General features: G+C 36.8%; 1 protein-coding gene across 3 annotated transcripts in view; it reads right to left on the bottom strand.

The window, feature by feature from the left end:
* The window catches only part of Usp7 (Ubiquitin-specific protease 7), a 30,257-nt gene that overhangs the window by 9,652 nt on the left and 2,756 nt on the right, over nucleotides 1-17,849 (bottom strand). For all 3 annotated transcript variants that reach the window (XM_089638097.1, XM_089638098.1, XM_089638099.1), the window contains exons 3-11: nucleotides 13,371-13,486; nucleotides 10,934-11,247; nucleotides 9,707-9,870; nucleotides 7,824-8,083; nucleotides 6,990-7,164; nucleotides 5,161-5,353; nucleotides 2,943-3,096; nucleotides 1,867-2,003; nucleotides 1,379-1,475 (exon numbers count right to left, since the gene is read on the bottom strand). In XM_089638097.1, coding sequence (XP_089494223.1) covers nucleotides 1,379-1,475; nucleotides 1,867-2,003; nucleotides 2,943-3,096; nucleotides 5,161-5,353; nucleotides 6,990-7,164; nucleotides 7,824-8,083; nucleotides 9,707-9,870; nucleotides 10,934-11,247; nucleotides 13,371-13,486 — 1,610 coding nt within the window. The remainder of the gene's footprint in view (nucleotides 1-1,378; nucleotides 1,476-1,866; nucleotides 2,004-2,942; nucleotides 3,097-5,160; nucleotides 5,354-6,989; nucleotides 7,165-7,823; nucleotides 8,084-9,706; nucleotides 9,871-10,933; nucleotides 11,248-13,370; nucleotides 13,487-17,849) is intronic.

The raw sequence follows: 17,849 nt of genomic DNA, 5'->3' as shown, positions 1-17,849 counted from the left end.
TTTAAGAAACAACAAAAAATTACCTTAAAAATAAATCCTTTTCTCATCCAAATAAATTCATTCAGTACACACACATTATAGGATTTATAACTGAAAAATGAGCGAGGTCAAAATGGTTGATATGTCATCACCGAAGAGAAAAACAGAAGTGTTTTGGGCGTATCTGTGTGCCAGAAATAGGGTTTCCTTCGGGTGAAATCGATCAAATATTGAATAAATTCTTTCCTGAACATGATATCAATTTCATTGGCCTGTCTGGGGCCTAGGAGTCTTATGCAAATTGGTGACATCAGTTTTCTTTCAAATCAGTATAGCTAACACTTCTCGGGATTATCTGTTCAGATTAAGTAAAGTATTGAACATGACACAGTTAGGTCTCAGCACACTCTCCTCACTTGATCTGCATTCACACATTGTCTTTACATACTCTTCAGCCAGCTCTTTAGTTTGCTCTGTGTTTACTAATCTCTTGCCTTCATACTTCAAACGTAACGACAGCACCACCGGGTCTAAAAGAAGACTCATCACAAAAATGGACTCTTGTATCTCGTGTCTTTGTTGCTTTAAGCAAGGTTAGGCAACATGAACAAATATATATTTTAGGCCATTCCTACACGGAGATACTTACAAGCAACTAGAGTTTTGTGCGACTAGCATACATGTCGCTTGTGAGTATCAGCCATACTATTTTGCTAGTACACAATGATACGCGTCAACAACGGGTTAGACGTCAGTTGCACGCTACTGACGATGCTGGTAGCACGCTATACTAGACTAGTTACCCATTTGACAGAAATAGTGTCCAAGCATCATGTAAATGTTAAATTTGTTCTGGAGGTGGGAAAATATCCATATTAATTAATTTACTAGAATACTTAAGAAAGGATTTAGCGGAGAAGGCGTGGATTGAGGTTGGAAAAAAAAGTCGATTCGACATCATTCTCATGTAGTTCTTTGGCGGCAACCAATGTCCTACAATTAATATTTATTTCGTTTTATGGGAGAACCCAAAATCTTCTGATCGTTTTTTATGCTTGTAATAAAAAAAAAAAGAATAACAATATTGTCTTCATCGCTAGAGTCACTTGATATTGTAACTCCACAACTGCACATGAAAAGACAACCTAGTTTAATATAATTGGGGTAGCGTCGTGCACGGAAACCAGCTTTAAAGAGTAGCATATCAGTAAGCGACTTGTGGTTGCATCACATTCACGAAGCTTGTAAGTATCTCGGTTTACGAATGACCTTAGTTTATTGAGTACAAAAAAGGTACCTACATATTCCATTAAGAGTCATAACAATTGACTGGTTTTATTTTTATTAGTATTTAATAATTTATTCATTAGGTTTCGTAAAAATTATTTTTGGCACTCACCATTTCAATGCGTTTTTCTTCATTTAGCCTATCAGCCAGTTCGCTGGGAATATCTGCGTGGGTGCATTCTTGTAAAACATGTTGTAATTGCGAATCCCTGGAAAAACACATTTTAAAATTAACTAAGCGTTGAACATAATAAAATCTATATACTGCTGTCAAAAAAAAGTAGACACTCACATAAAGCTTCAAACCAAACACAAAAGTAGGCAGTTTGATGCGAAACATTATTGAGATTATATACAAGCCTGAATATTTAATCAGTACAGAATAAACTACGGCATAAACATCTGCTCATTTACTAAAATTACTTTCAAAGAAATTAAAATAGAGAAACCAAATAGTCAGACAGTTTGTAATTGAAGTAACTAACTAGGTATTGCGAAAAGAATGGCACAACTTGAATGGGCAAGTTGTGTAACCATACAGCAATGCTGTGTAACTGGATACCAGAAGATAAAGGTCTACTAGTAAAAATGAGGACTTACCTAATATAGACCAACATGTAGGCGTTGGTGCAGTGACGCACAGTGAGCGCCATGTCCTCATCGTGGCCGCCGTAGTTGTGGTCCACCGCCTCTTGCTTGGAGCAGCGAGATACCACGTCATCGTCAAACTTGCACCACTGATAAAAAAAAATTGAATTAAATTAAATCACACATTCTGTAAAAGAGCAAAATACTCATTGGATTGTTGACAAATTTAAGTCAATAAAAGGTAAAGTGCATAGTGTAATTCGTGGACTTCGAGCAGGATAATTTTTCACTGCTCCTTTTCAACATCAAATTAAACTCAATGTTCAAAAAATGTATATACAGTATTCTCTCAGTAATCCGCTGCTCGATTATCTGACAACTATAATCTATTGCTATTTTTACCACGTAGTTGAAGGCACAAAATAAAGCTCTGTAATTCGCCTGTATTTAAATTTTAAATTCAGTAGTCCGCTGCGTGCCTACACTTGAGCGCCAAGCTTTGTACAGACGACAGGATAGGTTATCTTTCTCTTGGTTACACACTTGGTTACTATACCGCCGTCTAGCTTGCTAGAGCTGATCATGTTACCAGTCATCAGGGTTAATTATTGTTGTTTTAGGACATTTCTGTTAGTACTCTGTGTATTCTAGCAACTGTCACATCTTGTATTTCTGTTCAAGCAACTTAACTTTAAACCAACAAGTCAAAATTTTGTGGTACTTGATCTTACATGTTTTAATTATAATTCTCCGCTTAGACATTGGTCTGGTTTTTGGTGGGGCGAATTAGTGAGAGTACTGTATATTGAACTCCCATTAAGAATAAAATAGAATTTGTTTCAAATAAATCTGAAGGAATTCAAATTTTCATCCTGCTATGCTGCCCTTGGGGAATGGCAAAAGTGTGAAAATTTGATGGAGACCTATATCCAAAGCTGGACAAATGAAGGCTCATGAAGAAAAAGAACGGCATCCATTCTTTTGGATACCATAAAACCATGATTTTCAAAAGGTTTTGATTTGCTGAGTTTTACAAAGACAATTCTGACGGAGGTTTTTAGTCTGATGTTATTTAGTATGTGCCTCACCTTGCCGTCTCCCTTGGGGTTGATGAAGACCACGTAGTGCCCCCCGTGGTTATCTCCCGAGTGTACCAGGACGGCGTGCAGTGTGTAGTCGGCTGGGGTGGGTGGCTTCTCTTGCAAGTAGGCGTCCAGGTTTATGTGCTCGTAGAATTCAAACCTAAACAAACAGATTCGATGGTTAGTTTATTTGAGTCCAATTATTTGAATGTGTGTTGCCTTTTAAGCACATACAAATAACTATCCATGCACTACAGGGGCATGCAGTTTATAGACTGTAAAGCTTTGCATGTTCCATTTGTATCTTGGGTAATGCACAATTTTACAGCTCCTACATGAACTGCGCACATCTGTTGTGCATCTGCCCTATAGAATAAATAAGAACACTAGAAGGGCCCTCCATATAGATTTGAATAGAAACCAATGTCGCCACTGACTTAGTACCTTTCAGTTCTGGCCCATTTAGCACAACTTGACATTGTAAACATTTAGCACAGCCTGACTGAACCTACCCGGCTCAGAACAGATATTGTCTAGTGAGTCGGGTAGCGCACATAATTTGTAAACAAATATTGATGTCAATAAACGCCCGGGTTACCGGCAAATTAAATTTAAAAAATTAAATTTAAAAAATTAAATTAAATTAAATTGTATATTGCCATCCCGTTTCATAATTTCATAATAATATTGAAACAGTGTCCAGGGTATAAAATTCATGCAAAGAATTTATTTTTTTTTTACAGTGAATACCTCACAAGAGTCCCAACTGCTCCCGTCTGGAGCCAGTGAGACTATGGCATCCCCAATTGGGGGATGTTGTGAGGCTGAAGGTAAGTGGGGAAGGGAAAGAGGAAGGTGGGGAAGTACCTGGCTATTCAGATCTAGTCACTAAACACGGCTAAAGCCATTTGGAGCAACGTTTCAATTCTGAATGGTGGTCTTACACCAGGGCGATACTGGTAGTATCTTCCACTCTGGAACGTGCCACAAATATACTATATATTATTTTAATTAATTAATTGTGAAATAACACAAATTAATCAAATAAAATTTATTTGCGCACGCCGGGTTCGAACCCGCGACCTTCGGAATGGCAGTCCAATGCGTTACCACTGGACTATGCCGGCCGTCAGACTTGGTCAGACTAATGATCAGACTTGGCCACAAACTGGCATTTCTTGTGTTCTTCTTTATTCTATGATCTGCCCTGATAATTGACATTCAAGACTGTCTGAAAGAAGAAATGAGTGTACAGTAGAACCCTGTTAATTTGAACCCCAATAATTGTGACAGATAGCTGTGGCAGTAAATGCCGTAAAATGTATTTTTACATGGTTATTCATTGTCCTATTTCATATTAATATTTTATAAATCTTACACTAGAATCATGTATTTTTTAAATTTATTCAAGGGCCGGCCGCGCCTCTAATCATCCAAGAAAATTTGATTTACGCGGAAACATGCAATATTTTTACGAATTTACATCAAATATCTGAATTTAAAGGGTCGGCCTTATTGGAAATCGGTGGCGAAATTACGATTTATGCGTAAATATATTGTATTTTTACGAATTTACTTCAAATATCTTAATTTAAAAGGCCAGCTGCGACGGAAGTTAGCGGCGAAATTTCTATTTATGAGGAAATATATCGAATTTTTACGAATTAACTTCAAATATCCGAATTTAAAGGGCCGGCTGCAATGAAAATTGGCCGCGTAATTTCAATTTACGCGGAAATAAATCGTAGTTTTACAAATTTATTTTGAATATCTGAGTTTAAATGGCCGGCTGTGGCAGAAATCGATATTGATTTACGTGGAAATATATCTTATTTTTACAAATTTACTTAGTATATGTAAATTAAAAGGGTCGGCCACAGCGGTAATCGTCTGCGAAAATTTATGCGGAAATGAGTGGTATTTTTACAAATTTACGAAGGTAATCGGCTGCGAAATTTCGATCTCCATGCAAAAATGTCGTATTTTTATGAATTTACTTCGAATAACTGAACTTGAAGGCCGACCGCAGCAGTAATCAGCGAAAATTCGATTTATGGCTATTATTGGCTCAATGAGGATGCATCCCTAATAATAAGGTTAGGATAGGATGCGTTAAATTTTGGCTTAAAAGGAAGCATTTCAAAAGACAATATCTTTTTATGTTAGGTTAGGTTGCATGAAGCAAAAGGCAGGATCATATTAGTTTAAATTGCTCACTGCTCACCTATCATTAAACTTGACAGAGCAGTCGGTGAGGGGGTCGTACTGGAACCTCATGAGGTGCAGGTGCAGCACGGGTGGGAAGGAGGCGAATATGACCCCCTTTTCTGCCTCCTGCAGTCCGTGTTCCCCCGCATCGTACTTGTTCTCCCCCTCCAGGTTCTCCGTGCACACATAGTCCTTGAATGATTCATCAACTGCAAACAAACAAACAAATGTTAAAACAGTAATTATTATAAAGGCAGAGATTTTAAAAAAATCCTCCGACCAGCAATTAAAAAATTGTTAGTGACAGTTTCAAATTCTCAAATTATGTAAAGGGAAACTCCTCAATATGGTTTTTCAGAGGGTTTCTTATGTGGGAAAGCTTTATAACTTTACTAAAGACCCGGCAATGCTTCACTATTGCTAATGTTTTTCTCTGGCATCTCCGACTTCTATAACTACATCGACTTTAATGTGACTCTGCATCTCATTCGGGGGCAGAAATATTGCGTTCCTCGTATTCTTCGGGCGTCCCCGACTTCTTCCACTATTCAAACCACTCTCTAAAATCTCCTGTCACTAATAAGAACAAATTTTTAAATTTTCAGCGATATCGTTTGACTACTTTTTGAGTTATGCGAGCACAAACTTAAGCGGGCTGAATTTTTATACAAATCATTATGTAACTATTTGAATTGTAGGAAAGAAATAATAATCAAAGTTGCCACACACTTGCAATCATGGCCAAAAAGCAGCACTTGCCGGCGAGGCGACTCTCGGAACTAACCGCGCATGCCGTCTCTGACGCAGACCGGCCTCTTTGTAATTCTGCACCCAGGACAACAACACGTTGCTCCGAGCCGTGTCTCGCGCGGGTTCGGAAACCAAAACCGAAAACAGACTAACGTCTGGATAATCTCCCTAAAATCGTTACCTTTCGACAAGGAATATAGCAAACTCCTGACCATATTTCTCAGCGAACCTAACCATGCTTATTCAAGAAAATGGCAGCCTCACATTGCATCACCAATAGAAGAAAACTATGTAAGCTTGACCTTTCTACCCACTAATATGTGCTATCATAAACTCAGTGCCGATTTCGTAACTAAAATTCAGAGAGAGAGATCACAATTGGATTATACTTTGTACCTGTGATGTTACCATGTCCCGTACATATAAGATGTAATACTTTGTGTATGCTGTAACGAAGCCTTGCCATAATATAACGTTGGAAACTAACTGTTTTGTCATTACTGAACCCCTGTCTCGCTCTGAATGACGTAGAAGAAGATGATAACTGACCTCACGGCTTGAGTGAGAGTCGATATCGTGTCTTCGAATGAGCTAGTCCGAGGTGATGTCGATCGACTGGTACTCAAATCCTACATATCTAATTATATTGCACTAGCAGCTAACATGTAACAGCCTGCCACTTATTATATTAAACTGAACCGTATTATGTAGCAATATATTAAGGAGATAAATGTTCAAACGGGGAGAACATTTACCTATGGGTTTTACATATAATACAAAGTTCACTCAGCATTTATGATTGCTGGATTGATATGATATGATATGCTAGTAAAACTCTTAAATATTTTTTGGATCATTAACCCATTTACATCTGGACAACAGCTGAAAATTGAGTTAACACCTTTACTCAGGGTGGCTAATACGTATTTATAGTCTGTCCCTCTGAAGGTGCCATCCCCCTTGCATTTCCTTTCATATTTTTTAACAAGGATCATTCTGCAAAAAATATCTCAGTTTGCCCTTCACTAGTACTTAAAAAATATATGGAAATCGATCTTACAGGAAAATAGATAGTACGTAGTAGGTATTGCTTACTATTTTTCTTTCCCTTGATATTAAGTTGTATGTCATAAAAGGTCTCCAGCCTGGTGCTGGAGCAATTGACATTTTTACACTTGATGTACGAGGTCATCTTGCCTTCAAACAGCTTGGGGACGGTGCCCTCCACACAGGTGCCCTTCATTTTGCTTTCTAATTTATCCAATAACACCTGGAAACAGACAACAACAAAACTAATTAGACCATAATACGGGCGTGTGTCTAGTGTGGTAGTCGAAAAGCATGTAAAAACTGTACACATTAATATTTCATGAATAAAGAAAAAAAAAAAAAAAAAAAAAAAAAAAAAAAAAATTAATAAATAAACAAAACAAACCTTGGAAGACGCTCACTGATAATTTTAATAATATGATGTACGACAAAAGGCACAATTATCTATTGAATTTTAAATGCATTATAATGACATTAATGGCTATAAAATTGTGACGACAGATAATACGGAGTAGAAAATTAAAATTGCTTAACCAATAAAAATATTTTTCAAGGTTTGCAAATTTTGTAATAAATGTTTTTAAATAAAAAATTAAGTGACAATAATTTTTACAATACCTTTGGTTAGTTAAATTTTTAAATTAAATTAAAGTTTTAAACTTTATCTATATTATATCTATGTTTTAAAATTTTGATTATAATTGCATTATGTCAATTTGTAACACTAAAATGCGAAAGTGTCTTTCAACTACATTCAAAAACAAAAAATCTATTTGAAATTGAATGTCAAGCAGGAATATTTGAAGACATGATAATATTATTTAGTGTAGGCCCCAAAAGTAATTGCACATGTTTAAAGACAATAAGTGGTTTAATTACCCTGAGGAATTCCTGCACGTCGTGCTGCATGAAGGAGTCCACCGTGTCCCAGCCGAAGCTCTTAGTGAGCTTCTTGGTGCCGACGGGCTTGTCAGAGAACTGCAGCTCGTGGAAGACACGCTGGAGGGCCAGTGCCACCGACCTCGTGCTGTCGTCCGACTCCGTGGGCATCTTGTACACGGCCTTGCGCAGCTGATTTGTGAAGTATAGCGTCTGCAGGAGCGAGTTCATGTAGCAGGTGGCTCCCTGGTTCTTCAGACCTGGATACAAATTACATTTCAGACATCACAGGAGTTATTGTTGATGTAAGATCATGTACTACATTATAAGCACTGATGTCGGAAGATATAGATATGCCCTAATGCAAAGTCTGGATATCATTTTGACGAGCTGGAGGCAAATCACGTGCCAATTATTTAAGCACCAGGAAGTTTAAATAAACTACGACATCATTCGTACTTCGACCGCCGATGAACACACATCGAAAAAATTCTCAATTACATATGTCATACAGCGACCAATGCATGCATTTGTAAAAAGGACTATTTCTTTGTAAGTAGGTTTTATTTTCGAAGACTTAACCACTCAGAACATTAGAACGTCAAAAGACGTAAATATGATAATAGCGGTCAAGACATTAGAACGTCTTTTCACGTAAACGCGCGAGATTTTACAAAAATCGATTTATTTCCATCACTAGTATACGGATTGCCATGATTTAAAAAACAGAGTATCGATAGTGAATAACGCTACGCGTCTGTATTCAAGAATATCTATGGAATGTAGAGGTGCATTATCTAAGTCGATTGGATCTGTCATCTTGTTCGTTCATAATTTATTGCGTTTCTAAATAATTTATTAAAAATATTTTAGTTTGGACGGTTAATATTTTGAGGTGACTAATAGTTTTTAATTATATTTCTTCAATATATAAAGTGTTATTTCTTTATGATACTCAGAAAAAAGTACATTTTTCACAGCTTTGAAATAATGGTCAGCGATTTTTACATATTTTTGACGTTTTCAGAAAATGTATATTTAGAAACGCAAATATTTACGTATAACAATACAATACGATAGTGAATTTCATAATCTTTCCAAAACATTTTTTAGAATGAGGCTACGTTTCCCAAAACGTGAGTTATGAAGCTTTTAACAAAACTCGTAAATATCACAAAAATTTTCACGTTTTGACAGTTCGCAAAGGAACACAAAGCAAATAATAGTCTTCGTCCGAGAGGTTAATAGACTTAATAATTCTGCAATGCGAGTTGCCTGTAGACTGTCGGATTCATTTATGTATTGACAAATCACTGAAAGAGACATGCCCATGTCACTACCCCCACTCTGCACAAGTTGGTTTGTTCCCCTCGCCCTTATGGAAAGGTCTATCTTTTCTTCTGTGATCATAGGCTTTTGTCAACATTTTTTGCAGTAAATCTTCATTAGCATGTATGAAAAAAGAAACTGCTGGTAGGGAAACAGATAACAAAAACAAATTAAAAGGATCTGCCTAAAAAGATGTCATGTCGATGTTGATGATGGCAGTTGGAATTTTCAATGGAATTGGCAATTTTCTTTGTCCATATTTTCGAGCTAGGGTGGAAACCATATTACTACGTACAGTCAAATAATTTAAAAGTAGCTAACTAACTTGGTACAGTCTGAATCAACCAGTTTTGCAGAAGAAAATCAGCCTTTTTAATTATATTTCCAAAATTTAATTTCTATTCTAAGATTCCATGTGTGAAAATATATAAAACCAAAAGAGATTACATCATTTTTACGTGTTTGAGAAAGTTTGCATCAAAGTAAATGTTATTTGTATCAATTTGCTGATAAGAAGAATTATTAATGACCATATTAGCAGGTGTTAAACATACCGACGTATCCTGTGTGTTTCTTGGAGTCCCAGGAGACGCCGTGCGGGGCTTCGGCAGTGACGTGCACCTCCAGCGTGATGGTGTCATCCTTCACGTAGCCCTTCTCCGGGTCCAGCACGTCATTCCAACCCATGAAGTGAGAGAAGCCCCAGTCATTCTCTTTGCTGCAACACAGAAAAAACACACACCAGTTCAATAAACACTCAGTACCTGTTGACCCATTTTCTCCGAGCGGTTTCAATTTATGGCCGCTATCTTAAGGCTTTTCCTCTGGGCTGCCATAATTTATACCTTTCGACAGCATGCTTACTTTTATGTGAATATTAGCAAATATTTGAAAATTTATATTAAATAAAAGCAAATAGTTATTGCATTTTTACTACATCAAAAAATTCAGGACAAACATTAACTCAGTTACTGCGGTCAGATTCAGTCAAAATAACTTGGGTCAAACATACAGGGTTGTCCGGTAGTAAAGTGCACTAACTTCAGGAAGTGATTCTACATGATGGTAGAAGTAAAAAAGATAAATAACTTTTTAGAAATTCGTTTTAAGGTAGTTTTTAGGTAAAAAAAAAAATGAGAATTGTATGGAAAAATAAATATTCTTCTATGGAAAAATATTTTTGTTATGGAAAAACAATGCAATTCCGAAAAAAGTTTGTGCACTTTATCCGCGGGCTCTCTGTATATGGATTTATCAACCCTCCATACTGCTCATACTGCTATAAATAATAAATCTCAATAATCTAATCTAACCCTCTTCTTCCTACCTATTTTTCCATGAGAATAATGTTATTTTTGTCACCCCAGATAACCAATCCCATGTATTGTATTGTACTGTATTCAATTATTTAAGTTAAGAAACAATGTCAGGCTATTGTAATTTTGCATAGTAGTTGATGAAGCAAAACCACAACTTTTGAAATGAAACAGTTTGTTGTACTAAGTTAAGTTATTTCAATCCGCCCTCCGCCCTACTGCACATCACTGCACATCAAGAATAATGTTAATTCTCCTTTGCGTTGTTACGTGCAGTGTGAGGTCCGACAAAATAATAATTAAAACAATACTACATACTACGCAGCCCTTCTTAATCTTAATCTATTTTCTTTTATCATTACTTAAATGTACTGCTCACATGCTTGTTTCCCAAAAATAAATTACTGTATTTTTTTTCTAAACGGTATCCTGGCAGTCTGCCTGCTGAAGAAGACTATAACTCACAAGTAGAAGAGGTGCTGGATCTTCCTGAAGAAGGGCTCCGTCTCGGGTTTGTGGCTGAGCAGCTTGAGCTCGGCGATGGCATAGCACGACCAGCTGTTGGACTCGCTCTCGCCATTGCACTGCAGGAAGAAACCCAGCGATTTCTGATGGCGGTTGTCAGGCAGCGTCTGGCGCGGCATCACCATGATCTTCCAGGGCAGGTTGCGCACGTAGCACGGTGGCGACAGCACCGACTCCTTGATCTGGCTGAAGTTGGGTACCGTGAAGCAGAACGTGGCCTCGGCGCGAGCCTCATCATCCACCATCTCCGCATCCTAAATCATAACAAACTCATTAGACGAGGCACAATTAAGGAGCATGCAGAAATTCCCCAGGCCAAAGATGTTCTATCATTTCATCACACATTACACAAAATTGTTTGGAACTAGTGAGACCTCTGCACTCCCAGCTGGGGAACAATATAAGGCAAAAGGAAAGAAGAAGAGGGGTAAGGAAAGTTGTTTGGAACTAGTGAGACCTCTGCACTCCCAGCTGGGGAGCAATATAAGGCAAAAGGAAAGAAGAAGAGGGGTAAAGAAAGTTGTTTGGAACCAGTGGGACCTCTGCACTCCCAGCTGGGGAACGTTATAAGGCAAAAGAAGAGAAGAAGAGGAGTAAGGAAAGTTGTTTGGAACCAGTGGGACCTCTGCACTCCCAGCTGGGGAACGTTATAAGGCAAAAGAAGAGAAGAAGAGGAGTAAGGAAAGTTGTTTGGAACCAGTGGGACCTCTGCACTCCCAGCTGGGGAACGTTATAAGGCAAAAGAAGAGAAGAAGAGGAGTAAGGAAAGTTGTTTGGAACCAGTGGGACCTCTGCACTCCCAGCTGGGGAACGTTATAAGGCAAAAGAAGAGAAGAAGAGGAGTAAGGAAAGTTGTTTGGAACCAGTGGGACCTCTGCACTCCCAGCTGGGGAACGTTATAAGGCAAAAGAAGAGAAGAAGAGGAGTAAGGAAAGTTGTTTGGAACCAGTGAGACCTCTGCACTCCCAGCTGGGGAACGTTATAAGGCAAAAGAAAAGAAGAAGAGGGGTAAGGAAAGTTGTTTGGAACTAGTGCAACCTCTGCACTCCCAGCTGGGGAACGTTATAAGGCAAAAGAAGAGAAGAAGAGGAGTAAGGAAAGTTGTTTGGAACCAGTGAGACCTCTGCACTCCCAGCTGGGGAACGTTATAAGGCAAAAGAAAAGAAGAAGAGGGGTAAGGAAAGTTGTTTGGAACTAGTGCAACCTCTGCACTCCCAGCTGGGGAACGTTATAAGGCAAAAGAAGAGAAGAAGAGGAGTAAGGAAATTTGTTTGGAACCAGTGGGACCTCTGCACTCCCAGCTGGGGAACGTTATAAGGCAAAAGAAAAGAAGAAGAGGGGTAAGGAAAGTTGTTTGGAACTAGTGCAACCTCTGCACTCCCAGCTGGGGAACGTTATAAGGCAAAAGAAAAGAAGAAGGGGGGGTAAGGAAAGTTGGAAAATAAAGTACAGAAATGTGAAATTAGCCTCGGAGTTGCTGATTCCATAATAATTATTGTATTGGGCTTGCCGCAAAAAATAAATTGTAGATTTTATTTCACTCAACATTTTATTTAATTACTTTAACCATGGCAAAAATATTTCTACCATAATAAAAAAAAAAAAATTACAAATTGAACAATGATTATAGAAAAATTCAATAAGTTCACTTCACTTCAGATAGTATCCTTTTCTTTTCACTACATTGTGTCTATGTATAAGGTTTAACTTAACTTAACTTCTACTACCCTAACATACAATTCTGCCCCCATGGGCGGAACAAATCCCCCTTAAGAGTCTCAAGTTAAATTTACCAAATGTACGTATGACGGCAGAATAACACCTTATTTTACACGTCATTTTACACCTGTATATATATACCGTCAAGAGCAATATAACGATTAATTTATTGGACAATTTGTATAGCGCCGCTTTTGTGAGATATCACCTCAGGGATATCTTTATACAACTGTTCCGAGATATTAGGACTTTTAGGTTTAATATAATTTTTTACTAAAGTTAAATATATACTTTTTTTTGACATTATTTTTTTACTTAAGTATTTGTGCTAGAACTCATTTACACCAAAAACCCTCATATTATGTAATCATGTGTAGAATGTGAGAAAATGCCACTAGAAAGTCTTTAAATACACTGTTATCACCTAAAATGTTATTTCTTGCAAATAGCCAATACAATATTCAAATGCAGCAAAATGCACTTAAGATAATGAAGGGATATAAGATATACTCTCGGTAATCTAAATTATATTTGACAAACCTATGAAAACATACTAGGCAGGATCATAACAGATATTAATGTGATTATTTGCATCTTCCGATAGTCTGAAGACATCCATATTCTGTTGAATGTAAACTATTTCATTTGTGTTACAGACCTGAATAGCGGCTCCGGCGACATCCTGGTTCTGTGGTCCCATCATCACCTCTCCGTTGGGGCCGCGGTCAGTTATGTCCCCGCCTCCCGTGTCAGTCAGAGTCTCTATTGTATCCACTTGAAAAACAAACCAACCTCATATTGAACCTCCAATCCAAAATAAACACATTCATTTCAGGACACAAAAAAAACATTAATGCCAACTACTATGTACATACTAACTATTTTCATATACAATTTTTCTAATAGTATTTACACATCTATCAAAAATATCTTCTAAGCAAACATATTAGTTTACAACAGACATATTATAGCCAGAAACATTTGTGAAAGTCACGCTGCCTTGCAAAGCCAGCACCCTATAAAACATGTCAATTCACCAAGTAAGGCATGCTACAATGTTACTAGACGATTATTAATCAGTGGCAGTTTTCTCTAATGTGCGTTCGTGCAGTGAACTCCCTTAAAAAATATAAGGAATGAAACACGACAAACTTGTATCATAATTTTACCAAACTTTAAACAGAGCGCCAATCAAATTTTGTGCTAAAAAATCCACCCGTCCAAATGATACTGGCACTGCCCAAGAGGGAGTCCAAAATGAATCCAGGATCCCATAGGTGAGTTAAGAATAGCAGTACCTACGAGACCTTCCGTCATATTTCTCTTGGTTGATACAAAACATACTAGTAGCGCCAGAGTGGTAGACCTGAAATACTTGTTTTTTTTTACATTAGCTCCACACAGGAGGCTCTGAGGAAAAAAATTCCCTGTGTGCAGGGTTTTTTTAGGGAAAGGAAGGAGAGAAGTTCTGGGAAGGAAAAACGAGGGGTGTCCATCCCTCCCACTGCGGTGCAAGGCGATGAGTCGTAAGAGAGTCCAGCTAGAGAGGTCAAAGGACCCCTTCAACCAGTCTCTCTCAATCCGACTCACCACACAGTAGGTGGGCAGACGAATCTACCGCCAAGACCAAGACAAACCTCATCCCATGAATCAGTAATAGTATTTTGCAAGAATCAGCCGACTATTAATTAAGTAGTTAATTGTTACTAGGTCTAATCTCTGTTGCAGTGATGTGATGAAATACCTTTAGATCTGGGGATAAATGTATATATAATTTGGAAAAGACCAACATAGAATCTTTTCATATATCTGAGGGAAATTTTTTCTCCGTTTTCAATCTTCGATTGAATTCCCAATGAGATAGGTAACGAACCGCCACTGGTAATGGTAGAAATGAAACAATATTTCAATAAAGGAAAAGATGGCAGGTAATCGTATTGATGGCACAAACCTCCAATGCCCTTGAGTGCTCTTGGAATGTGGCCAAATAACACTTATTATGAATTTGCAACTGAGATAAGCTAACCTGTCTCAAAAATAATTGTGGATTAAGTGATAAACCTGATTTTTCGCAAATTTGATTGAATTGACAAAATTGATTTTACCCTCAGAGACAGTAAAAAGCGTAGACATAAGAAACAGTAGACATGCCATAACACACCATCTGCCTATCATTTCGACGAGCTGGAGGTAAACCAAGCGACAATCATTTTGGTCCCAGGAGAGTTGAATAAACTATGAAATTGTCGAGCAAGCATTGAAATAACCAGACCTTGCGCAGAAAAGAAAGGTGACAGTTTGCGGGGCAGTCCATTGTGGGACTTTTCTATGCAGGGTCTGAATGTTCATTTTTAAGCAAACCGACTATTACTTATCACATTCGGTTCATTAATATATTTCTACAATATCAGGGATGTGTGCCTTGTGCCCTTTAATAAAATACACAAATAATTGTTTCTTTTACTTTCATAACGTTTTGTATTCCTCCGTGGTATAAAAGCTATGCATAAATACATAACTTTTCATAACGTTATGGTGTTTAATGCCCAGCAATTCGAATGGGAATGCGTACCGCAGCACGTCTGCTCAGCCACACTGAATAAAAACAGCCTACTTTGTGTTATTCACGGTCATAGATTGGATAATACACCGGCTCTAGAACTAGGTGCAAATGAGGTGTGGTGATCAAAACTTTGATGAAAATTATGTATGAAATAATTCACATAAATTAATTATAATTAAGAGGCTGCATTATGGAATCCCCACTTCCGGCTATGCTGTGTGACTGTCTGTAATGGTGATAAGTACCTGGCTAAGCAGATCTGGTCACTAAACATGACTACAGCCATTGTGTTTCATTAAAAACAACGGCATTCACATAGCGTAAATTATATAAAGTATAGTGAAATAACTCATTTGTAAAATCATCTTTAATTAAATAATAATAACAAAAACCTGTTTCTGAAAAAATATGAAAATACACAGATTTAGGAAATGAGATTAAAAGAATTTGGCATTCTCAGACTACAAAAATATTACCATTTGTTATTTCGGCTACTGGCATTATACCTAGCTCTCTCATTCAAAATTTAGGCGTATTAGTTCTGTCAAAGAATTTATATATAAAAATGCAAAAGTCGGTCATTTTAAATACATGTAGGATTACGGAAGATTTTTTAAATACTTATATTGAGGGATCAGTAGGATTTATAGGTCCAATTAGAAGTTCTACTGATCCCTCTGATATAAAAATATCTGGAGTCGGTGAATTATTTTCCCATTTGATCTCTGGTGAGTTGATGTGTTGTTCTTATATTGTTTTGTATTTATTATGCTTATACTATACTTGCATAATGTGGATTGACTAGATGATCATATGTGGAAAAGTGTGTGGAAAGGTTTAGTTTTTCTTAGGGGAAGATTTAACCCCGACATAAAGTTGGGAAATTTATATTAAAAATATTTGGATAATTTGTATAGCGCCATTTTTGTGCAAAATCACCTCAAGGGCACTAAATACTGTAACTAATCTAATGAATATTAGATTTTGGAAAAAAGTGTAATTTTTTCATGAGATTTGGAATTTGCAATAACATTTATTACTGCTGCTAGCAATTCGCGCGCCATTGTAAAAAGGACTAGTAATTCGTAAACAGATTTTATTTACGAAGACTTAACAGCAGATAGCGAGTTGCCTGTAAACTGTCAGATTCATTTATTGACCAGTCATGACGCCTACGCCACCTCTCTGCTCTCCGCAACTTGGTTTTTTCCCCTCACCCTTATGGGCATGTCTACCATTTCTCATGTCTACTTCTTCACGTTTTTTCACCGACACAAAAATAAGATCATTGAAGCTGAATATAATATACAGAAGGCTAGAGAAAACACAATTCTGTAATAATATACAGAAGGCTGGAAAAACACAATTCTGTAATAATATACAGAAGGCTAGAGAAAACACAATTCTGTAATAATATACAGAAGGCTAGAGAAAACACAATTCTGTAATAATATACAGAAGCCTGGAGAAAACACAATTCTGTAATAATATACAGAAGGCTAGAGAAAACACAATTCTGTAATAATATACAGAAGGCTAGAGAAAACACAATTCTGTAATAATATACAGAAGCCTGGAGAAAACACAATTCTGTAATAATATACAGAAGGCTAGAGAAAACACAATTCTGTAATAATATACAGAAGGCTAGAGAAAACACAATTCTGTAATAATATACAGAAGCCTGGAGAAAAAACAATTCTGTAAATTGCAGGTAACCTTAAAATGTCTTCTAGAGGGTAGGTCAATTTCTACAGGATGATTCAATTATTGTTTCAGTATCTTTCAGAGTAGCTAGACGCGCTTAACACAAATATTTTTTGATAACACTTGGATTCAACTTAACCCTTTACTTTCATCACTTTTGTTCAGTTTGCAATGTTTTCTGTGTATTTCAAATGCTCTATATAATCTTATTTTTTAATTTTTCGTAAAAACAAATACTGTTTTAGAAACAAGATAAAATTATCTATTCGGTGTGTACATTTAAAATATCATTACTATTTCTAAGCATTAAAATTTTAATATCAAACGTGAAAAATGTTGTATAAAACGCTAACCACATTTTTGCTTATTTTTTTAACTCCAATCATATAAAAATTGAGACAACTCGATATTTCGAAAACACGTTCGTTCTGTTTGGGGAATTTGTATGAACACTGTACCTTCACTTTTAACTCGTTTATGCAATAAAAAGTAATTTTTAAAGTTAAACCGATTGTTACCATAGCGGCGCGAAATATGAATTATTAATTTCGGCTAATTTTAGGATTTTATTAATTGATTCCAGTATAAATATTTGAGATATATATATATTCAAACTGGCGAGAATTGTTATTTTTCTTTATAATAAATATGGTCGCCCGGTCATATATGACCCTAAAACGCTGGAGGGGTTTTACTATGAAAAACGACTATTTTCATTGGGGGAGAAGGTAAAAGAAGGATTGCAGTTCCATTTTTTTTTCAAAGTTTCCAAATTTCACGTCTTTTGACAGTTTCAAGCATGTTTTGTCATTGTTTGGACCTGTTAGTACTACGCGTGTCCAGCGTTTCTGAAATTTCATGTGTTTT

This window comes from Hesperophylax consimilis, chromosome 12 (assembly GCF_061612785.1).
Source record: "Hesperophylax consimilis isolate HC1 chromosome 12, BYU_Hcon_1.0, whole genome shotgun sequence".
NCBI classification, from domain to species: Eukaryota; Metazoa; Arthropoda; class Insecta; order Trichoptera; family Limnephilidae; genus Hesperophylax; species Hesperophylax consimilis.
The sequence above is the reverse complement of the archived record's forward strand: the minus strand, read 5'-3'. Positions and strand labels throughout refer to the sequence as shown.